At 38.4% G+C, this 25169-nt stretch overlaps 1 protein-coding gene across 1 annotated transcript in view; it reads right to left on the bottom strand.

Annotated features, from left to right (window-relative positions):
* The window catches only part of adcy8 (adenylate cyclase 8 (brain)), a gene marked incomplete at both ends in the record, with an annotated part of 149897 nt that overhangs the window by 38231 nt on the left and 86497 nt on the right, over positions 1–25169 (bottom strand). The window contains 4 exons of the mRNA XM_079244347.1: positions 1046–1135; positions 2874–3075; positions 7986–8086; positions 13361–13558. Of these exons, the coding sequence (XP_079100473.1) occupies positions 1046–1135; positions 2874–3075; positions 7986–8086; positions 13361–13558 (591 nt within the window). The remainder of the gene's footprint in view (positions 1–1045; positions 1136–2873; positions 3076–7985; positions 8087–13360; positions 13559–25169) is intronic.

Here is a 25169-nt window from a genome sequence, read left to right as displayed (position 1 = left end):
TCGGCTCCACATTAGCATTGCTGTTAGCATGTCATGAAACCGATTTAGCCAAAAATGCTTCCGTCTGTCTGTCGGTTATTTTCAGCTGATTCAGGCTGATTTTACTTCCGCACATGCTTGACTTTTAACCGCTGGAAGTCACCGCTTGATGAATGCCATTACTTCCCCAGTGCCCTCTTGCTTTGCCTTTCTTCAGTCTGGTTTGTTTCTGGGTGTTTTGCCTGCTGTTGCAGTGCTTTTTCTTTTCTCACCATTAAATGTTTTATACCGTCATTTGCCTTCTTCCTGGATGGTTCTGCATTCGGGTACAAATTGTTCTGATGCTGTGTGGAATCATTTTCATGTTCTGCTGTGAGACTGTTTTAGATGAACTGGAATAGCACGAGTCCCAAAATAACATTCTTCCCCAGTAATGAAGCCCATTTCATGAATCCCCCACACACCACTGCAGTTTATGACACAAGCTGCCCGTTCTTCATTTCCAGTCTGCGCCCGGACTGAAATAACTTTTATGACATCACAATCGAATCATCAGCTCCTCCAGGCACAGGAGACATTATCGCACATTGAACAGTAATTAACCAAGCTAGTGAAGTGACCTTTTATGTGTACATTGGCTAAAATTCTAACTAGTCCCTGACATTGGTTCGTGCATTTTTGTTTCTGCTGCAGCTAAAAAGTAGACGGCTCTTGTGCTTTGTATATAAAAACAGTTCTTACTTCTCAAAGCCTCAGGTTGAAACACGTTTTTGGTGTATACACGCAACAATACATGACTCAGCCCAAGCTCGCAGCGATAAAAATGTGACTCCCTTATTGACTCCATCAATCAGCTGCATATTGTGTGAGCAAAAATACATAATGGATATTTTCTGCGTGACGTTCTGCGGGCTCCATCAGTCACCATTGTCCGAGGCGAGACCTCCCTCTGGGTGGGAGCAGCTGTCAAGGATGTTTAATTCATCACTTTGCTCCTGTCGCACAAGCGAAAAAACACAACAGATGGACCTGACTGCAGAATTCTGACACCTCATTTAGCCGGTACCTCTGGGTAGAAGCAGATGTCCGGGATGGAAGCAGACTCGTTGTACGTCTGGTTCCTGAAGGTGTTGGACTTATCGAAGTCACACCACAGCTGGAAGAGACACGCAAGGGTTGATTATTAGCGGTGTGCAACATCCATCTCATCCAGTCAGTAAAATAAATGCATTAAATCCTTTTCTAGACCAGTTTTTATGGATCATTTAGAAACAGCTGATCTCTGATTCTCCACTCTGGATGTAGCTGCTTATTTCTGCCCCATTAAAGAAATATTCATTTATTTAAAATTCCAACACATCAGTGATTATATTTATTCTGTCTGATCTTTATCAATAATTACTATTCTTTAAATTAATTAGTGAATTCAAAAAAGTTCTTCAAATCATTGTTTCTACTACAAACATTTTAAAGCATATGGGGATAAATAGTTTCATAATATATATTATGAAGTCTAATTAAAGTTTACTGTTTCAAGAAATATTTCCATGTTTAATAAAAAAATACTTCAGGTGGCTTGATTTTAATTGTATTTATTTTTATTTTCACATGTAAACTGAACACATTGACGGGCTCCGTTGTGGATCACGAGGTTTGAAAACATTTCAGACATGATTATCTCGAGTTAACAACAGTTTGTTTTATGTGTTTATTGGGACAACAGAATGATTTATGATGTTACCTCTTGGTTTTTCTTTGTTTTATATCAGGAAAGTCGTTATCAGGAAGCAAACAATGGAAGTCCTAGCACAGCTGTCAAGTACTTCGTTTTGGCCACGAAACTACTGTATTTTTCCTTGTTTCCCGACGTTGTCCCGTATTTTATTTTCCAGTATCCCCCCACCCGCACTGTGACGATCGGGAATGACACCTCTCCTACTCCCACCATGACCCTATGGCCGGTTGCCAGAGAATTTAACGTATTTTAAAATCCAGAACGTGACAGGTATGAGCCCTAGGTCAGGGCTCATTAACTTTTTTTTACGCTGGGGCCCAAATATATTTCAGTATAAAGTTAACTGGTATCTATTCAAGACGCCAAAAAGGCTGATTATCCATGAAAAAAGTCAGGCTTCTACAAGAACAAAAAATACCAAATATTAGATTTTGTTACTGAAAAAAGGGAATAAAAGCATGAATAGAAAAAGATGGCGAATAAAAGTAAATATGTTAACAGGTGTAAATATGTTAATACAAAACATGCAAATAAACTTATGCTTATTCATTGATTTGATCAAGCTTTTTTCGAAATGTTGGACAAAACATGTTTTCTGCATCTGTAGTTCATTTTCTGAAAGTTGCACCAGTTTTTCTACAAGTGGATGTTTAATTGTCAGAAGCTGCTTTAGTGTTGGAGCCTTGGAGGTTTTAACGCTGGCTAGCGTTAGCTAACACATACGGACCTGTCGGCTCTACCTCTCTTTACTAAACCTGCTTAATGAACTGGATTGTTCTTTCTACATGTTCTGCCTTTTTTACGCCTTGTGAGCAAACATTTGATTATAAATAAGGACTTGAAACTAAAATCTAACTGCGATTATTTACAACCAAGTTATCACTTAAAATGAGGACAAACAAGTTGGTAATTACTCCTGAACTTGGATAGTAACCTACAGACATATTGAGGCCATATCTGTATTTTCAGTGAGTCCAACTACTCAGTTTTCATTTGACTTCAGAGTTTGGCTTCTAAAAAGTTGGAAGAATTCCTGATTCAGTCTTAATTTTCACAAAGATAGCTTTCTACTTCCATACATGTGGAACAAGAGTCAGTCAGCGCAGAAACATTTATCTTCCATCCTGAATGAAAACTGGAAAGTGAGAAATGAGCTCACAATGTTGATCATCGCTGCCAGGAAGTTGATGAGGATGGAGACAAAGATGATGACGTTCCGTGCTGTGTAGGTCTCGTTGATCCAGCAGCAGGCTTTCCTCAGCACCAGAGGCAGACACTTGTAGTCCTCCGCCGTTGTGACGAGGACCAGGCAGGAATGCAGGACGATCAGGACTGAAAACTGGATCACCATGGTTACCATTCTGCAAGTACACAACAACAAATATGAGGTTCAGGATTGAGTTTTCACTAAAGAGCTAATGATTACACTTGCTTAAATCTATTTTTATTTCATATTATTCCACTTAATTGATGTAATGCAGACATTGAGAAAGTTAAAAGCTTCTTTTTTTATGTCTTAAATGAGAATGAGTTAAACATTATGATTTATTTGTCATACTGCATTCAGTCTAAACACAGAAAATCTTTCATTTCTACAGAAAAATCTGAAATTTTAGTTTAAAATCTGTCAATAAAATGCAACTGAGAGGTGGATATGGCAATGCTGGGATGTCGAATGATCTGAGCACCGACGAGGGGTGAGCCATTTCTTTGTTAGGATGCAATCATGTCTGTGTTGCTAAACATGAGACAACAAAAACAAACACATCATTTAGGTGTTTCAGTGAGACAACAGCTGCACTACAACCCTGTCCTACAGGTTTAGGAGGAAAGGAAAAGTTTTAGGTAATTTTTGGTTGGTCTTTAGAGTCTGTTGACACCAATGATAGACTGTAGACCTGTCCAAGGTTACCCTTCCTTTCTCCTGATTTGTGCTGGGATTGGCAGCCACCCAGCGACCCCACCCTGGAATGGATATCTTCACACAGCGACCTGCAGGAAGGTGGGCATGGCCCATCCAGCTCCACCCAAATACATGTTTTTTATCAGGTTCATTGAGAAACCACACCCAATGCCCCCCACCAGTTTAACTGAAGGTAGGTGTGGTTAAATGTAGGCGGGGTTCAATGGTCCAACTACAGTTTGATGATTTGCAATTTACCATTAATTGTCATGGTGTGTTTCATCTTGTGTTGTAGTTTCCTGTTTTATTTTGTAGTGTTGTGTCTAGTTTCCTGTTTATTTTTGTATTGTCATGTCTGGTTTTCTTTTTTATTTTGTAGTGTTGTCTAGTTTCCTGTTTTATTTTGTAGTGTTGTGTCTAGTTTCCTGTTTATTTTTGTATTGTCATGTCTGGTTTTCTTTTATTTTGTAGTGTTGTCTAGTTTCCTGTTTTATTTTGTAGTGTTGTCTAGTTTCCTGTTTTATTTTGTAGTGTTGTGTCTAAATCCTGTTTTATTAGTGTTGTGTCTTGTTTCCTGTTTTATTTTGTAGTGTTGTGTTCTAGTTTCCTGTTTTATTTTGTAGTGTTGTGTCTAAATCCTGTTTTATTAGTGTTGTGTCTTGTTTCCTGTTTTATTTTGTAGTGTTGTGTTCTAGTTTCCTGTTTTATTTTGTAGTGTTGTGTCTAGTTTCCTGTTTTATGTTTCCTGTTTTTAACATGCTTGTGCAGAACCAACTATGAGTCTAAGTCAGGTGTGTTGCAGCAGGGAAACATCTAAAAAGGATAGATAATGTCTCGCAGCACCTGGGACACATCCAACCCAGAGTGTCTCTCTATGCTTTGGATCGGGATCATTGCGGGAATCTTAGTCACATCATAAACATGATGATTTCTGTGCATATCTAATAATATTTCTCTAATTGTTCCTGCTGACAATCTGATGTTGTTTTCTCCTTTTTAATTACACATCCCAATGTTGCACAATCATAATGGCAGTCATTAAATGGCTGCTGTCAGCCGCATTACCCATCCCCACTCACTAGCGCTTTTTCACCAGGCTCTAAAAGCAGAAATGTCCTCTGCTGTCGCTGTTCCTATTAAAACGCTGGCCAGACAAGCAGTCTGTGTAATTGAAGCTTTGGCTATCTGTGCTGCAACAGTGAACCATTAAATATTCATTTACATAATTAAAATAAACTTTACTTTCTGCACATTTTCTGTACTCAGAACATACCTGGATTATGAGCTGATGTTAGATCAAATCTGTGTAGTTTTCAGTGGAAACAGGTTGTATATGTTAGTCGTTGCTGAAAAGCCTGATAACTGTGTTTTACTGAACCATAAACTGTTTTCTGTTTTCTGTTCAGTCTGGAAGCCAAGATCAGCCGTCATTGCATGTTTATATAAACATAATTTATTTCAGCTTCCATAGCACGGGATTTCTATTGCTGGTCTAAAACACATTTGCTTAATCATCAAATTGATTAATAAACTGAATAAAGACCTGTAACCCTTCACAGACCCACTAGGATACATTAGCAATGAACCAGCAAGTAGCTAGCTAGCTAACTGTTTGGTTTTATTTGTGGAAATGTCTTCTATGGATGCAGAATTTGCAGAACTCTAGTTGTCCAAGCTGAAGCTCTGTGCTTTTTATTTTAGCCAACAGTGATTCATCAGTTGAGGCTCCAATGGTTTCAATTCAGATCAGTTTATTCTTCGGATTACTTTATTTTGCATTAATATTTGAGGGTTTTTTTTAAGTTTAGCATTTCCATGAACAGTTTTTTATTGCAATGTTTAAGTTTTGTGCAAACATTTTGGACTCAAAAATATAGAAAATATCACTTCATAACATAGCTTGAGGAATTATGCCATAGTTAGTACCACTGTAAACAAATCTTAGCTAGTTGCATGTTCGCCGTGCCTGTGTCTGGATACTCTGGCTTCTTTCCATCAGCCGTTTAATGAGTAAAAAAAAACATTTAGGTTAACTGGCATGGTTTGCTATAGCTGAGTTGGGGTGGCTAATCTTTAAAGTCCCCTATAAAATCATCAGCAGAGACACTCCCAGTTACTTCAACACACATATAAAATGAAAAATAGATTGAGGAATAAGCCAAGGCGCTCCACATCCTCAAAACTGAAAATACGGATGTCCAATAATTTCTTTGATAATGTGCATCAGATGAGACCAAACATCTCCTTAAAGCATGATTGAGCAAATTTCTAGGACCTTTATAGAGAGAAAATGTCATCCAACCCCTGTGATCTTTGGCACCACATTAAGGGGAGGAGAAACCTCATGTTTGGAAATGCTACTGTAAACAGTTTCTCTGCCAAGGTTGCTTTGCTCCAGGCCTTTTAGCTTGATCAGCTTGATCAGATCAAGCAGATCTTTGTTAGAGGACAGATGACTTGGTGAGTATTGCAACGACGTTATGATCACTGTTAAAGTAAAATGAATTGATTCACTCTTTTGTTTTTTTTCTCCATTGAAACAGCAGCAGGTTACTACTTTAGTTATAACATGCATAACATGCCTATAGACAACCAATGATGTCAATAAGAGATAAAGCCATATGTTAGAGATTAAGCCTCTTTGAAATTAAGGTTGTTCACTAGTTATATTTTAAAAGCTTTCTAAAATGTATTGCAATGTTCCTGATGCATGTAATAGAAGTCATATATGACCAGCAAACATGACACATGTTTTGGTCATGCCTTTAGCTTCAGCTGTGTGCAACTAAACACAGAACTGGCACTGTGTGCAGACAAAGCTATCTTTGGAATATATTCAATAAGCAGGAGAACAGTAAAAAAAACAAAGTTGCCTTTCCTTTCTTATTAGCATGAAGAAGAGTTACTACTGTTAGAGTGGAAATCACCATCTTCTCCCTAAAGGCCCATTTATGCTCAGTGCAGATGAATACGCAGTGTCATTGTCTCCTGCGCTGGTTACATGGATAATTTAGATTGTTTTTAAGGGGCTTAGCTTAGCTTGATGCAGAAAATACCACCAGAAAATCCCATGGTCAGTGTTGAGTTGTATAGCTGACATGCAACCAGTGAAAGGAGCAAACAAGAGAAGAAGAACAAAAACAGGAAAAGGATAAGGCAGAGACGGTCAAACAAACAGCATCCAAAGAAAATGTTGAGAAAAGCCCCTTAATTTTAATTTTAATTTTTCTGGTGTTTTTGTTGTAAACAACTTTATAGCGGTGCAATACTGCTACCAACCGGTGTCAAAACATTCAAGTGAACTTTGCCCACTAGTGGATGAACCCACTCAACAACCAAGACGTATGGAAGCATGACATACAAATAAACGATCCCATTTACGTACGTAATAGAACATAAATGGGTCTTAAGTGTCTTCATTGATTTAAAGTCTTGTCCATTATTTGAATTTGGAAGAAATTAGGTATAGCTGGAGCTGGTCACCTAAAAAAATCAAGACTGCTTGGTGCCATGTAATTCATTACACAATAAAAAAAAGAAAAAAAAAAAAAAAATATATATATATATATATATATATATATATATATATATATATATATATATATATATTTTTTTTTTTTTTTTTTTTTTTTTTTTTTTTTAAATGAGGCAACACTCTGTCAACACGTTTCTTCTCAGTCATATTGATTGTTGTTGTGTTGCCACAGATTATTAGCCCAAATAGTATTTGAAGTGGGAAGTATGGGTCAATAAAGTTTTCACATCTGTTTCTAATGTGACTATGAGAGGTTTTTCCAGTACTTTTAGTAGGGGAGAAGAGGAATGCCACTTGTGTTCAATGAACTACATTGTATTGAATTAATTTGTATCTAAGCTGTCAGATCTGCAAAATAAAATTTGAAAATAAAAAAAAAGGACCAAATAAAAGTATGGTTGCTACATTGTAGTTTACCTAAATCTACTTGTTTGCTGCTAACCCAGCTAACACCTAATTATGTCCTTTTGTCAATGACTAGAAAATAAAGAAATTGACGCAACCATTGTTGATTAAAATGTATGCAAAGTAGTTTGGTTAATTAAGACAACTTGAAACTAAAGATGGCTATTTGTCATAATATTCCTTAAAGTTTCCGCTGTGCTAATGAAACTGCTGTTGTTTCATGGCTTACAGACATTAAGCTAGGCTGCTTCTTTATCCAGTGCAGTATTCAAAACTAATTTTAGTAAAGACTGATGATAGTTTCTCCACTAGAAATGTAATGTCATCAGTAATGTGGATGCCTCAAGTTGTCGTTTCAGGTATAACTGTGGAAAGACCACTCATTTATTGGTCCTATTCAGGTTAGTCAACAGGCTCCGTTCTCTTACCTGGCAGAGGGAAAAAGGCTTTGGATGGTTGTGATGAAGATGAGCACAATGAAGGCGCACACCAGGTTGGATTTGAATACCTCGTCCCTCATCTGCGAGTACTGCACAGCGAAAGAAGACGAAGAAGAGAAAGAAAGGGGAGGAAAGGATGTGAAGGGAAGATGGAGAAACAAGTTTTCAGACAAACAAAAAAAGACTGAACCAATCAAAATGCACCAAACACACGGATGCACTGCCACAGAAGCATGCAACGGTTCCAACCACAAGCGTTAGAGAGAGACAGGAGCTGGTGGGTTAGCTGTGGGGTCCTGGGGAAGGTGCAAAGCTGACAAGCACAATGCTAGCTGTAAGCTTTTAGCTGCTAGCTGCTAGCTGAGACACAAACGGAGAGCGCTGCGTCAGGATAAGACAGCTGCAAAACTAAAGTTACATGCTGACTCAAATCTTAATTTAAGGAAATTAACATTTCTGTTTTTACTATAGTTTAACATCTATCCACATTAAACAAAACAAAAAAAAAAAAAAAAAAAAAAAAGACCTCAAACAGCTTTCAGGACAAAGTTATGTATGCTAACGTCTGAGAACTGAAATACTTTTACTCAATTTTCAGCTAATTTGTGACCATCTAGGATGTGGTTTTGGAGTACCTTTCATTTTTAACTTCTTAAATAAATGTTTCAAAACTTTGTTGTATTTAAAATGTGCTAAATGTTTGTTGCATTTAAAGTAAAGTATCTGGAATATTTGTAAAAAAAAAAAAGAAAAAAAAAGTTGACTGTGTTGCTGTTTCTAGATCAAAGGAACATCATTGTCAATACCAGTCCTTTCTAATGTTTTATTTTATTACCACTAATTATTACTAATATTAATATTTACTGTGATAGTCAAACTACCATGCAGTTGATCTACAGTTAGCAGAGGAGGTCAAATATCTGTAGCCTATAAAATTAAACATGATAAATCTGATTAAAACTTGTTTTTCTCCAAGAGATTATAAAGATGTACTTCAATGTTTTAACAAACCATTAAAAAAGTAAACACAGTCCCTTTTTTTGTTTCTGAGAGCACTGACCTGCAAGTGGACTCTTGATTAAAAGTGCAAGAATTATTGTTATAAAGAATTAAAAAGAACATATTAAGAAAATACTGAAATTCCACTGAGATGTCCTGCTGACACATAAAACAGTATTATTGCATAAAAACATAAACGTAAAGCAAAGTCAAACAATATCCTTCCTGCAAGAAAATCTCTACCCACCTAACCTCAACTTTACTTTCTGAAAAATATAGTTTTATAGCTCTTAAAGGAGTTATTGCAAACATTTGTTTTGAGGGGGCGGTGACGACTTCTAAAGTGAACTCCCTGACTCATCTCAGTCTCCAACTTCCCATCCCAGTGACCCCCGCTGCCCCGACCTCGCTGTCTCTTTCTCAGAGGGTGCTGGGAAATTAGCAAGAGGATGCTTCACGTTTTGTCACAACTTTGGCAGAAAATAAGACAAAGATATAAAAAAGTAGAATAAAAAAGAGATGAGGGAGGCCAACAGCAAATCACTGCACATTTACTGAATAGGTTTAAATGGTAACAAAATAAAGAAATAAAAACATAAATAAAGGTTTTGGAAAAGTTTTTAGAGTGGTCATGATATCTAAAGCAAAACACAAAGAGGGGGGGAGCCAATGTGGGTCAACTGAAAGGTATCGGGGAGCTTTTTTCATGGAATAAAAATACATGGAGAAAGGGGCTCAAAGCTACGAAGTGCACTGCATTCACTAAAGAAAACAATATTCTGAAATTTCCTTATAAAGATGACTTCAACATCTCACTGTTACGATTTCATCCCATATGACTATACAGAAAATATCCATGGCTGTACCAACATAAAACAAGTACTTCGCTACAATACGTTGCTATGGGAACAGCTTGTGCACATGACCGATTGCAGCTTTGAATTTACAGCATGTGTATACTGGTGTGTACCTAACTTAATAAGCTTTAAAGATTGCAAATAACCCCTTAAATGTCAGTTTATTTTCCTTAAGTTTCTTTAAAGTTGATTATTTAGGGACTCCAACACAAGATATTACTAATGTGGAATATTTTGACTGCTGACAGTAAAGTAATAATTAGTTAGCTCTTAACTCTAAATGACAGAAAAAAACACAAATAAAAGCTTCATAACCCTGAGATGTTGAGTCATTAAGTCGTTTCAGGACATAAAAGCAAGAAAAAAATCAATTTCTGTTCTTTAGTGAAAGCAGTGTCCTTCAATAAATATGAAAGGAAAGAAAACAGGTCAACTTTTTCTACATGACTGTAAAACTACCAGGTCCTTGACATGGACTTTAGGTCATGAGTAAACTGAAGGGAGTACTGCATTTCTGGCAAAAGAAATCAGCATTGCTAAACATCAATGTCTGACTTTTATTGCTCAGAAACCAAGCATGAGTCATGGTTTGGTTAAAACTAAGTTGGTGTTTCGACTATTTGCAGTAATGAAATAAATGAATATGTTAGCTAGTGAAGTAGCTTTAGCACTCATTGTTAACTTCTTGAAGTGATGACAGACTCTGAAGTGTGCCACTGCAATTTTAAACATTTTATTGGAAGTGACTTCTACATTAATAATTAAAAATTAAACATGCAACAGCCTCCCTAAACTGGAGAGGAGAAGCCCTAATCCAGTAAAGGAGACCCAGGTACCTGGAATGACAGATGGATCACTAAATCCAGACTTCTTAGGCTTTCTGTGTTTCCCTGCTCCAACACAACAGACTCAAATTCAATAAATCCAACAGACTGTGAAGTTCTCCACAACGACTCACAATTGGAGTCAGTTCTGTTGCAGCAGGGACACATTGAAAACCTGCAGGACACAGATTTATTGATCCCTGCTCTGAGGACAAAAAACAAAAGAACAGATTTAGGTTCCTCTTGATGCTGATTGGTGTGTCATGATACGCCGAGTCTTGTGAAACCAACCAATCAGAGCTGTGGGACGTCTCCAGCCTCGGTCAGTTGCGTGTTGAATCACATGACTTCCGCATGAGAATGAGGTGGGAGTCAAACAAACGTTTTACAAGTGTTTTAAATCTAAGACATCAGTGGTGACGCACTCCAGGCTTCTAGAGCCAATGTCCTGCAGATTTTAGTTGTTTCTCTGCTCCAACACACATGATACAAACCAAACTGATCCAATAGCTTCTTGGATACTTCTTCACAATGACCGGGGTATGTCAGCCAAGCGTGTTGGAGCAGGTAAACAATGAAAGCCTGCAATTTTGCGGCCCACTAGGACTTAAGTTTGACACCCCTGATGCTGCGCCTCACTTCTTATCGAGGATTTGAGCTTTGATTTAGAGAAATACCCGTCAGTTCAGTATATAACTCGATCTGGCGCATCTAGCAAGTTTTTAATTGTCCAAACATGAAAAAGTTTGAGCATAACTTGGTCCTTCAGATGGATAAAAAACTTTGCGATTTGATTCCTTCGTGGCATCTGAGTGAAGACCACCAGGCTAAAGAACAGCTTGTTCCAGGATGCTCAGACTCCTGTCTGCCACTACCGTTTAGTCGTGATTGCACTCGATCGCTTTCAATTTAGTCTTCACTGAGTAAATTGCTCCTCAAAACCTTACTTGGGCAATGCTGATACTGCTGCCTTTCATTTATTTATATTCTGACTTTTGTAGCTATTTTTATGTTTTGTGTTAGGGGCCCTGTTTATGTTGTCTTCGTCATAAAAAAAAAAAAAAAAACTGCAAAGAAATTCAGGTGAATGAGGCACGAAAGATAAGGTGAAGTTAAAATTAGCCCAGCTTTAGTGTTCATTATCGTCTTTCTGCTGAGCAGCTGTCATCTTCAGCTTCAGCAGCTTTAACTTAAAACAACATAGCAGAAGCTAACATAAGACCCCAGGCTATGGAAGTAAAGTAATTTACCTTGTGATGCTAACACCGTTTGCATCACTTTATGGAAAAAACAAAAGGGTTTTGACCTAATCTGATATGCTCCGTGTCTTTTGCCCCCGGTGGATACCAGGAGCCAGAAGATGTATCAGATGGCAATAAATTGTCAATCTATACAGAAATTATTTATATTTTATTTTAACATTTTGTTGCCAAATAAAGATTTCAGATAAACAGACTTTTTCTCCTCATTTTTCCTGGGTTGGCTTTAAAGGGTTAACCAAGCTGCTAACTTTGGCTTTGCCAAAGAAAAGCTTTGAAAGACACCTTTTCTCAACATTTTCTGTAAAATATTTGTCTCACTTACTCTTTTTTTATGACTTTACAGGGAATACTCAACTAACTCCAGAATATTGTTTTGTCATTTGAATAACTGGAAGAAACTGCAAACGTACGCCATTTTCCAGCCATGACCGACATGTTTGGTGCATGCCCTCTGGTCTGAACTGCGATTGGTTGACCACCTCTTCATCTTCCACCACAGTAAAAATTATGAATGTGATGTAAATACAATATTAGTTCCACTGTTGCCGTGGTTACTGACCTAATTGTACATGACAGACCCCGATGCTGAGAGACGCTTTGGAGGCAAAGCTTGAGCACAGCAGAGAGGGACATGAACCAGTTTATAATGTCCCTAGAAGCGTAATATTAAACTACTCAACTTTCACGTTTTTATATTCTTTTTATCTGGTTAATGTGAGTCTGTCTTTCTGTTTTATTTTGACGTTAGTCCTCTTGTGTGTGTTCCCTTTGACTCCCGGCTCGTCAGCTCACCTGATTTAATTAGCTAACTCGCTTCACCTGGTTCTTGTTAGCGGTCTTCAGTGTATTTATACCCCTTGGTTTCAGATCGTTGTCATTTTCCTCTGCTGTCCTTCTATAAACATTTCTATTTAAGTTTCCCAAGTCCTATTTGGGTTTTATTTCTTTCATTGAGCCTAGAATTCCTGCACCTGCCTCATTGAGCTGCATTTGGTTGATGTCCTTCACAAACTGTAGCAATAAAATGCAACAGAATAGCTGAATATCAGAACTTTCAATGAACCGTCTAAAGAAAATGAGATTGAAGTTTATTGTCGTGGCACACCTGAGATTCCGTATAAATGAAAAGTTCTGCATTAAACAAAAACATTAATTCAGTATGACTAGCTTTATATATAAAAATACCACAAACATCGTCAGTTGCATAAGCTGCATGTGTTTGATGTTGCAGAGACTCGTGTGAATATGGTCAAACAAACTTCCAGTATTTTAAAGATGAGTTTCTGAAGTGCCTTTAGCTTACTCATAAGACTCATTAGTCCTTGTCTGGAATCTGGAAATCTTCATCTAAAATAGGTATGATGAGGGGAGAGAGAAAAGGGGGGAAAATAAAACAGTTATCTGTCTAAAACCCCAGCTACCTTCTCTTCCAGGCTGGAGTCTTTAAACATCAGTGAGAAAGGCTTGATATGCTCTCTTCTCAACTTATCGCCACTCCGTAAGTCGATGGCGCTCTCTATTCGCTTGTTAATTTCCTCAGGACCAGAGTGGACATGCAAAGCTTGTGCGAGATGGTTTGGAAGCAGATTTATCGAATTTCTCGTTAGGGCAGCCAGAGTCTAGAGGGAAAGCACATGCACATAGAATGAACCTGCTTGTCCCTCTTTGGTTTCATTCAAGTTACAAATGAAAAAGAACAAACACACAGTTACATTCATTACATACACAAAATAAATAAATGAGGGAAAAGGAATAAAAAGGGGAGACCAAAATGCAACATTTGCTATCGGACAGCTCAGAGCAAGTCATGCATATCCCATTCTCTCCTGCAGCATGTTCGCTTCTCGCTGATGTTAGTGGTGATAAAGCAGGTAATTATGCACGTTATAACAAAGCAGAAATTAATGTTCACAGCTGTGATTAGAGTGCAGAGGGCTGAGAATTAAAACACAGAAAATGGATGATGAATGAATTAAAAAGCATGAAATGGAGGGACAGAAAACAACTGAGGAAAAACAGTTTGGCTGAAAAATGTTTGAAATATGCAAAAATTAAAATAACTTTTTTATTTTTGACCTTAAATCTTCCAGAAGGAAATATATTATACATCCCATCCCTCACCAAAAAACCTTGCAAGACATTTAGGCTCTGTTGTTAAGAGATGAATGGCACAATGTTCCTGCTTTTCAAGGGTTTTAATTTACCACTTCATCACTTCCTGACACACTTCGCTTCCTTAAACACAAATACACTGAAGGTCACAAGAGGCAGAACTTTTTTTTTTTTTTAATGGAAAACCTTAATAAAAAATCCTTGGGCACAATCCTTTCCTACATTTACTAATAGCTACTTCTTACTTGAGAGCCTCTTTTAGCTTTTACATTTTTTTAAAACAATATCATTGTATTTTTACACAGGTCCTTCACAATATAACAAAAACCAGTTCATTCATTCATTCATTCATATATTCATTCATTGTCCGAACAGCTTAATCCAACGAAGCATCGCGGGGAAGCTGGAGCCTATCCCAGCAGTCTGTGGGCGAGAGGCGGGGTACACCCTGGACAGCTCACCAGTCCATCGCAGGGCAAAAACCAGTTAAAACAGACTTTTTTCTAGAAAGTTTTACAGGGGTAAAAATATATTCAGCTTATTCAAAGCAAAGATAAGTCATTGTTGAGACGATAATGAAGCAAGAAATGAACCTCTTGCCTTTTCAGTCGTATCAACAAAGGTATTGGATCCATTCATCCATTTTCTTAACTGCATATTCTGACTCAGGGTTGTGGGAAGCTGGAGCCTTGCCCAGCAATCACTGGGTGAGAGGCAGGTACACCTGGACAGGTTGCCAGTCCAGGCACCAGGATTTATTCCAGAGAACTCTGATTTGTGACACTTTGCAAGGAAAACATGTGGAAACGAGCTAGCACTGAGACAAGTGCTAAACATGATCATCTCCTGTCAACATTGGCATTGGTTTAAACATTCATTTTCTTACAGAGGAGACAAAACCACATGAAGTGATGGAAGAAATGGACTGACATGTCGGATGTATTGTGAGAAGTGTTGCGGTGCAGCGACAAAGGTCGGGGGTTCTGCTGGTTTATGCTACTAGTGCAGCAACATGTTTCATCATGTCTTTACATGCAGATATTCAGCTCAGGTCCACTTCAGTGGCATCAAACCTTGACCTCCTCCTTCCGCTCAAAGTTTTGAGTTCTGTTTAAAAGACTGTCTTTAGTTTGACTATTAATTGTAGTGAACTGAAATGACCTGTGGAGTTCCACAAGGCTCCATTTTGGGGCCCCTGCTGTTTGACAACTGCATGCGCCCACTGACTCAAATTATGTAAAAAAACAAAATATATTGCACAGTGACACACAAAAGCCATCTCACAATGAGACTGTAATCCCCTCCAAACTCTGACCAGATGCATTGATCAGATTGAAGACTTTCTCCAGTTAAATGATATCAACAATGACATTTTTGGAGCCAAAGAAGAAAGATGAAAAGTTAGCAATCATCTTCAGACGGCTACGTTAAAAACTAAAGACAAAGCCAGAAGTCTGGGTCTAGTCCTGGACTGAACTGAACTTCTGCATCAAATCAAGGCTGGTTTGATGTTAGACTTTTATCATATAAAGAACATCTGGAGGATTAAAGGACTGATGACTCAACTGGATTTCTGTGCGCATCTTTAGCAGACTACTGGAACGCTGTCCTTACAGGTCTCCCTAAAGTTCATCACACTGCTGCAGTTAGTCCAGAACGCTGATCCAGTCCTCACTTAGACCAGGAAACTGGATCATAGAACTCCAGTCCTCAGATCTTCACACTGCCTGTTAAACCTGCTGCTAGTTATAAACCACTGTATGGTTTTATTTCATGTATTTTTTTCTACTTTTTCTTTAACTTCCTGAATTTCTTCTTAAAGTTTGCTTTAAAGCCACCCACACTCAGCTGTAATGCTCCTAATGATTTTATGTAAATCATGTTTTAATTGTCTTGTAGATGTGCTATAAGAATAAAATATTCTTGCCTTCCTGGTTTGATTAGAACTATTTTACACGCATACGTCCACAACCTGAGACAGTCGGACAGCTGACTGGCTTGTAGACTAAAGAGTAGAGAGGAAAAATGAAGCGTTGCAACAGTTAGCTTAGTGCTTAAAGGTGTCCAAAACTATGTTGACATTCTTACATTGGTCTTTTTTCCTCCACTAAGTATTACATGACACCAGCTGCTGAGCTCAGGCTCAAACAGACCAGTAAAGGTGATTTGGACACAAAGTTCTGTTTTTTTAAATTTTTTTTATTTTATGTTTCCCTTGTTTCCTGTTCACCTGGGTTTGTTTAGCTTATCCATCCCACCTGTGTCTTGGTGTGTGTGTGTGCTACTTGGTTTCAGCTGTCACTTCCCAGTTTATTTGTAGTCCCCATGTTGTCTTTTTGTTTGTTAAATTCAGAGTCTGATCCAGCTACCCGCCTCGTTCTTTGTACCTCTTGTCTCCTGTTCTGCGTTTGGGTCCTCGCCTCCACCGCTCGGCGAATGTTGGCTTTAATGTAGAACAAATTAGTCTGAAATTGTTCTTCTGCCTCGTTGGAGAAACACTCTGCCATTTATTAGTCAAACTTTTATTAGTCTTTACTTTTTAACATGCATGTTTGTTTCATAAATTTGTTCCTTTTTAGGGAAATGTTTAAAGCTTGTGGGTGTCTTTTAATACCGTTCAGTGTTTTACTTCAAGGTAAAATAAACTACTAAACTCTTACTCAGTAAATTCTCGCTCGAGCGATGCTCCAATAATCCCAAAGAAGAGAGAACAACAAACTCAAGAAGCCTTAAATCATTCATTTTCTGCAGCAAGATATCATCAGAGTCTGCATGAGAGTGCAGTTTGTTTTGTGTCATCTGTTGGGGCTGCAGCATCAAATCCAGTTACTCAAACAAGCTGAATATAAAACCGGCTCTGTGCTGGGAACTGTGGAGGCCCTGGAGCTGGCTGTGTCAAACAAATATGTTACACAAGCTGTGTTTTATATCATCCTGAGAACAGCACAAAACTTAAACTTCACAAACAATAAACTGGTAATGGAAATGTCTAAATTAAAAAGTAAAGACACTCGACTATCGCTGAAAGGTTTTCACTCTCATGAGGTGGTTTTCAAATGTCTCGATGCTGAATTACATCATAAAAGTGAAATGGGAACACATTTACATGTTGCTGGACATAATGTAGTGGGGTTACAGTGTTACAGTGTTGAATCCTCATCAGACATGTGAACGGCACTGTTTTTTATCACCTAAACGCATGTTTGAGTTTGAGTTCCAGCACTCTTTCTGTTCGGTTTCCATGGCGACAAAAAACGTGTCGTTTTAGAGAGTTTTTTCAACTTGGAAATCCTTGTGACGTCCCGGGGGATAAGGTTCGGTGATTGGTTACCTTCTACTGGTTAACAAGGGCATGTACAAATACATCAGGCGGGTGGAAAATGTTGGATAAAGTTATTTCCAACGATGGCTGGTGAGTTTACCAAAGAGAGACATCCTGCTGCATTCGTTGCTGTGGGTTGCTGTTTTCCACTTCGTTTTCAGGCTCTGATTCAGGTTCCAACATGTAGGGCTGCATGCTATGTGTTGACATTGTATTTTGTTTTTTTTATTGAGTTCATATGAGCCTAATCCTTCTGTTTATGAGATGTTACAATGACGGTGAAAGCAGGTGCGGTGCGCGCTCCCGATGTAGTGCAGTGGCGGGAGGCGGGGCTTAATGCGGAAGAGTCTCAATCCACTCGTTTTGCCCACAGGCTGATCTGACAGCCTACGGAGAGGGTCGGTCTGAAGTAAATAAAGCCATTTGTGACAATAACTCCATCAATCCCAGCCCTTCTGGTCTCAGAAATAAAAATTAGCCTAAAATGCACATAATAGTTCCACTTTAAAGTAAAGCTGGCGTAGTACGGCTACACGGAGGAGACGGAACTCTTTTCACAATTAAAGAGAAAAATAGAACCACCATCCTTGATAACAGCAAACTGTTACAGATTAGAGAAATGAGGGGCTTTAAAAAGCCAAAGCAAAACCTTCACAGCAGGTTAAAAACTCTGAAACCACACTACCTGGTTAACTGGCACAAGCCGTGATCCTCATGAAGTGCATGATGACATTTTTAAAAATGTTGGTGTTTCTATTAGCATCTTTTTGATTAAATTTAATTTTTGCGCAATTCTAAGTGTAATGAAAACGCACCTTCTGGCACTTTCTCTTGCTTTTTCTTCCTCCAATAATGTCCCCTCAAGCTTTTTTTTATTAATCAGCCACCGAGCATGTTCAAAGCTGCCAGTGTTGATATCCAGTTCCTGGCATGTGATGCGGAACTCACAGCGACCCTAAACGCAGCGTCCCAGGAGGAAAAAAAATGAAGTGTGGTTTCTCAGCCTCAGGATGCTGCTAGGCTACATCAATTCCAGGAATCTGCATAATAAATGTCACTATCATCAAGCCGAGCTAGTAACATTAATTTTTACACACAGTTTTAAAGCTCAGAGGGTTGTTTGTCTATTTAGAGACACCGTAATAAACATGGAACAAATATAGCAACGGCCATGTATGTGGACCATAGACTGTATAAGAAAGATGGACGGAGCCTTTGGTGGTAAAAAGTGATGCCTATACGGAAGTGCATACAACTGCAGTTATCCCTTCATCCACTAGGGGCTGCAAAACAGCGAATCCCCATAGACTCCCATGTTAAAAAGACCAACTTCACAGCAGAAATAAACACGTTTACAGCAGAAATAAACACGTTTACAGCAGAAATAAACAAAAATGGTACAAAAATCCATTTTCGGTTTAATAGGTCAGGTTTACCTTCATGACAACTGTGGGGGGGAGTGAATTTTTTTCTAACTCGCCCGTTTATAAGTAATTTAATCTCCAAATTCGGCATATTTAGGGGCGTGTCCTTTTGATTGACAGGTACCCAATCTCCCACTTCAAGTCAGAAGAACGTAGAACAACTGTGGTTTTTAGCCGGTTAACAACGTGACTTAGCTTTAGCCCGCTTACCTCCGTTAGCTGGTTAGCTCCTGTTATCTCCAGGTTAGCGCGGTTAGCTCTTAGCTACAGAAAGCTCGGAGTTCGCTCGATGTCAATCATCCATCATGACGCTCACAGCCCCCCTCTCAGCTCCACCTCTTTGCCCATTTTTGTATTTTCCGGGACTGAGGACATGTGTGCCCCTGCCAAGATGGCGATGGTAGGAACCGCCCACCGAGCTTCAATTCTTTTTTTTGTTTTTTTTTTAATTGAAATGTATTTACAATACAATACAACAGATATACAGGAGAATTCCATAACTCACAACTCAAGCTCAGGGGCAGCATCATAGATCATTCTGGTTTTCACAGCTTTAGAATTAGTGCAAAATTTCAATGACTTCATGTACATATGGACATAACATAGGAAAACCAACATATTTGGTTTTTGCTTAGCAAATTTACAACAATGTATGTGAAATCTAGCAAGTAGAGTGAAGAGGTTAATTACAAATCTTATTTTGTGTGGAAGGTGAAAACTAAAACACCCAAATAAAACATAATCAGGCTTCTTTCTAACTTGATACTCCAGCTTCCTACTGAGGTACAGATTCACATCATTCCAGAAGACTTGACAACAGGAGCACTCCCAGAAAAGATGACGTATAGTTTCATCTGCTTGTTGACAGAAGGAGCAGAGATTTACAACATTTTATGGATGTTTGCCAGAAAAACATTAACTGGATAGCACCTGTGTAGAATTTTCAGTGACACTTCTTGCACTTTGTTGGTAATAAAAAATAGTCTGGGAAGGGACCAGACATTTTTCCAGTTTATATCAGGATATTCATTATTCCAGATAAAAACAGAGGCAGGTTTACAACTCACATCTCTTTGAATTAATTCTCTAATGCATTTGTTATTAGTTTTTGTACTAAGGGCTCTGAGTTCCCAGTAAAAAGTGGTGGCAGAGCATCAGGTGGAGCAGTTCTAGGTGCAGATGAGACCAGATGTTTGCTTCCTGAGGGATCGGCATCATTAACAACGGTAAATTCTCTAGGAGAAACAGGAAAATGGAATTTTTCAAGAAACTCACAATATGTAAGTAAATGACCATCCCTATTAAGCAACTGATTAACAAGCAGAATCCCATGTCCCACCCATGTTTTTAAATACAGAGACTTGTGTTTAAAACAGATATCCTGATTATTCCAGATGTAATAAGAGTGTGGAGAAAAGTTATGTTTGTATACTAGAGACCAGGAAAGAAGCATTTGCCTGTTGAGGTTGGATAATTTAATGGGTATTTTATCTATGTTGTAATTGCACCTTAATAGAAAGTTAAGATCACCTAAGGGTTCAAAAACGTGATGGGAGATAAGTCGATAATGACTTTGGATTTAACAAATACCTTTTGATCCATTTTATTTTAAAGGAAGAATGTAGTGTGTAAAAATCTAAAGCATTAAAACCACCAGAGTTTAAATCATTAATCAATACATTCTTGCGGATTTGATGGACTTTTCTTTTCCAGATGAAATTAAAAAGAGTTTTGTCAGCAGTCGAGCACACATCTTTTGGGACATTTAATGCAGAGCTGGCAGACACGAGTCTGGACGAGCCTTCAGCTTTAGACAGCAGGACACGGCCAGTTATACGAAGATCCCTCTGGATCCACAGATCAAATTTTTGTTTAATAGTTGTTATTAGGGGATTAAAGTTTTCACTAGTCCTCAAGTTTTCATCTTTGAAAATTCTCAGGTATTTAACTTTAGATTTTATGGGAATTCCTGAAACTTCTATTTCATTGCATGGTTTAATGGAGAACAAGTCACACTTCGACATGTTTAGTTTCAGGCCAGAAGCTTTAGAAAAAGCAGTAAGGTGCCCGGCGGGGCCGGTCCTCGCTGGTCCGGGCCTGCTGGCGCCTGTTCCCCCTGACTGCGGGGGACTCTGGCTGGGACCCCCCTCTGCCTCCTCCTGGGTCGGTGCATGGCTGGCTCCGGGGTGGGGCGGTTGGGGTCTGCGCCTGGGGATGGCTGCCGATGGCCCCTCGGGGGTACTCCTGGCGTGCCTCTTGCCTTTGTGTGGGAGGGGTCACACTGGCATGATCACCTTTTCCGGAACACGTTCCACTCTGCATGTTCTGCATGTGACACAGTCACCGAGTCGTCTGCAGTTTTATTCACTAACAGCAGCTAGTTTTCTCATTTCTGTTTGTTTCTCATTTATATTTAACTTTTTAGATTCATAGTTTAGTTACTATGATCTAAAGTTGGCTTGTATGTGTATGTATATGTGTTAATACTGGCAAGTGCGTATATGTTTGTACGTATGTATGTGTGTGTATGTGTGTGTATATGTATATGTGTACATATGTATATATTTGTGTATATATATATTATGTGTGTATACGTGTGTGTATATGTATGTGTGTGTATGTGTGTGTATATGTATGTGTATGTATGCGTGTGTATGTGTGTGTATATGTATGTGTGTGCCTGTATGTGTGTATGTATACATCTGTAGGTTGTTTTCTTTCTTTTTGTTTTTGGGTTATTTTTTAGTTGTTGTTTTTTTCTCTCCCTTTTCTCTCCCTTTATCTCTTTCCCTTTTCTTATGAGGTGTTTCTTCTCCTTTCTCTTTCTGTCTTTCGTCTGTCCTCTCTGGTCCAGCAGTACAAACTCTACAATTCAAACAACAATACAAAATAAACATAGAAATAAAATAAAAAATCAGAAAGTCAAGGGGATCATTATATCTATAAAGCTTCCCTTGGCAGAGAAAATTTGCTCAGCAGAACATCCAGACCATCATTCTGCTGCCTAAATGCTGGACAAGACAAAAAAAAAAAAAAAAAAAAAAAAAAAGCAGTAAGAATTTACTTGGGTTTTATCCTGTAAAAAAAGGGTGGTGTCATCTGCTAGCTGGCTTAGAGTGACAACCCTCCCTGCAACAGAAATACCTTTTAGCTCCCTGTTTTTAATATGAGTGGCCAGTATTTGCATTGGGAGTAAGAAAAGATGCGGAGAAACTGGACACCCTTGACGTATCCCTCTATTCAAATTAAACCTTTTGGTACTTCCATGTGGAAGTTTAATTGTTTGCAGAAGTATAAAGAGTTTTTATAGATTTAATAAACTGTTCCCCAAAGCCAAAAAATGCAGGTGCTGCAAACATGAACTCATGTTCCAGAGAGTCAAATGCTTTGTGGAAATCTAAGAACAGAATAAAACTGTCATCCTGGATTAAATCGGAGTAATCAAGAATGTCAAATACCAATCTAATATTGTCAATTATGTCCCTGTTAGGCATGAATCCATTCTGAGACTCATCTATGATATTATCTAGAACTAACTTTAGTTTTTCAGCTAAACAAATAGCAAGGATTTTGTAATCATTGTTTAAAATGGACACAGGACGCCAATCATCCAATAACAAGCTATCTTTATGTGGTTTTGGAATTAAAGTGATTAAACTTTGGCAAAGAGAGGGAGGAAATTTTCCAGTTTCAAAGCTTTCAAGAACTACTTTTAGGAGGAAAGGAGCTATTCCCTCTGAGAAGTGTGAGAAATTCAGAGGATAAGCCACCTGTGCCAGGAGGTTTATTTGGTTTGAGTTTGTTAATTGCTCGTTTCGCTTCATTAAGAGTTATCGGTTTGTCGCACATTGATTTATCTCCTTCACTAATAATGCTGACATTACTCACAGCACCAAAGAAATGGTGAACATCTTCTAGTGACAGTGTTGATTCATATAGAGATTTAAAATCATTTTCGCATATCGTAGCAATTTCTTTTGGATTATCAATAATCTTTCCATCTAAACACAATTTGTCTATACCGTTCCTTATATGCACCTCTGACAAATTTTCAGGTGGAATTGAAGACAGAGATTAATTCTGTCGTCAAATCATTTTCCTCTTTCATCCCATCTCTTTTAAGATTCGCACCAGTTTTTCTTAAGAGTTTTTGCAACTCAAATTTTAGGAGCTCCCAAAATTTACCATAAGATTCTTCTTGTTCTGCCAAATTCCAATATTCTAAGATTAAATCCTTTATTTTCAGTCTTAATGTCTCATTAATTAAAAGCTGAATGTTTAATTTCCAGTAGCCAGGGGTGAGTTTTTTCCTCACATCACATGAAGAAAAATTTAAAGTAAGGATTGTGGTTTTCTGATCAGTTAGAGGGCTTGGGTTAATTTCAGTCTTATATGGTAGGTTTAACATGGAATCTGATACCAGCCAAAGGTCTATTCTTGACTGGGAGGTGCCAGAGTTGTTACTCCAGATATATTCTGTACAATTAGGGTTATTTGATCGCCATGCATCTATCAAGCCATTTTCAGTCATGAAGTTAACTAGAGTGCTATTTTTTCTCTTTCTACCAGGGAATCAATCAATACCGTCATTAACTGTAGCATTAAAGTCTCCACCCAAAATAATTTTTACCTTCCCGAAACGTTTAACAGAAGAATTAATATGTGAACTTAGGATCATTAACAACTCCTTATTTTCTCTGTCATTGTTATACCCGTAGACATTTCCCACTAAGTAAAATTGATTTGATAAATAAACAGTCAACAATATAAAGTGTCCATTTTTATCAGTAAGAACAGAAGCAATCTTTCCTCCAGATTTGCATTTAAGAGTCATTGTTCCTCCCGAATGCTGGTTTCCATGCGACATCCAAAGGTCTTCCCCCCCACTGTGATTTCCAGAAATTATAGTCAGTTTCCACTGAGTGACTTTCTTGGACAAAACAGAAGTCTGCATCAAAGTTTTTTTGCATATAAAAATAAAGCTTTCCGTTTTGTAATGTCTCTTAAGCCCCGAGCATTAACAGAAAGACATTTTAGTACTGAAATTTCAACTCAGAAAAGTAAAACAAAAGAAATGAAGAGAAACTAGCAGTTATTACTAATGAAACTTTCCTCAAGAGTAAAGCATATTATTAGCATCATAATAAACTGTGCAACTCCAGATTATTGAAACGTCGAATTCAATTCAACTCACACGAACATATATTTTCACCAACATGCAGCTGATGGTCTTTCGGTCAGACCAGATCAATCTGCAGCAATCAGTCAAAACAAGCCAGACTCCAAAGCGATGATCTGAGTCGTGCCTTTCAATGAATCTCTTTGTTGTCAATAAAGGCTCTTCCTCCAACGCAGAAAGCTAACTTCTTCTCCTCTCGTGCCTTCATGATCTGTGGCCACAGACATTTGCGCAGCTCTCGATCCTCAGGAGAAAGGTCTTCTTTAAACCGGACCTTCCTCTGCTTCAGGTACTCTGAATTTTTGGACAGCTTCCATACGGTGCCTCCAAAATGCCTCATTGAAAACTGCAGAAGGATATCGCGGGGAAGCGTTTGGTGGAGAGTTTTCCTACCAAGCCTGTAAACTGAATCGATCACATCCTGGAACTTATCTTTGTGTTGAGGAGCCACAGTTTCACATATTTCAATCAGTCGTGCTCTCACATCTTCTCCCTCGGTCTCTGGAAGCCCTCTCAGACGCAGGTTCCATCTACGTTTGTATCTTGATAGTTCCTGAACTTTGTTTTCCAGGTTCACTATCTTCTCTTCTGCCTTGCTAACTCTCTCACCAGTGGCTTTCAGCGTACCTTTAATGTCTTGAACATCAGTTGCCAAAAAGTTGATAGATGTTTTAAGTTCCTCGATAGATTTACAGATTGTGCAGCCTTGCCTTGCCCCTCAACACCGCCACGATGCTGTCGGCCGTATCTCTCTCCATTTTTCCTTTCTTTGCACAAGGTTTTCTTGGTGAAATAGCAGGAATAGGTTCACTTTTACGTTTTGAAAGGGAGTTACTTGACATTACCACTTTTTGTAAGAGCCTTCGTAGATGCTGTAGTTTGACAAAAGTTTGAGGAAAGTTGCGAATAGCGTCTAGACATCAGCCGCCATCTTGGCCCTCTCCACCGAGCTTCAATTCAGCTCTTCAGAAACCTACGGGAGACGTCACGGAGGCTCCGCACATCTCTTTATATACAGTCTATGATGTGGACCCACAGGAAGTAGACCCAAATGGTTCCTTCTGAGAAAATAAAAGCTGTTGCTTTTGTAAAGTAATTAAATAAAAATAAAATACAGTTTGTAAAGATGTTACATATTTTTGTTGCTGTAATTGCTTTCTTTACGAGCTGCACTTTTAAGCTAAAACTATCTT

This window comes from Telmatherina bonti, assembly GCF_933228915.1.
Source record: "Telmatherina bonti genome assembly, chromosome: 7".
In the NCBI taxonomy this organism is placed as follows: Eukaryota; Metazoa; Chordata; class Actinopteri; order Atheriniformes; family Telmatherinidae; genus Telmatherina; species Telmatherina bonti.
The sequence above is the reverse complement of the archived record's forward strand: the minus strand, read 5'-3'. Positions and strand labels throughout refer to the sequence as shown.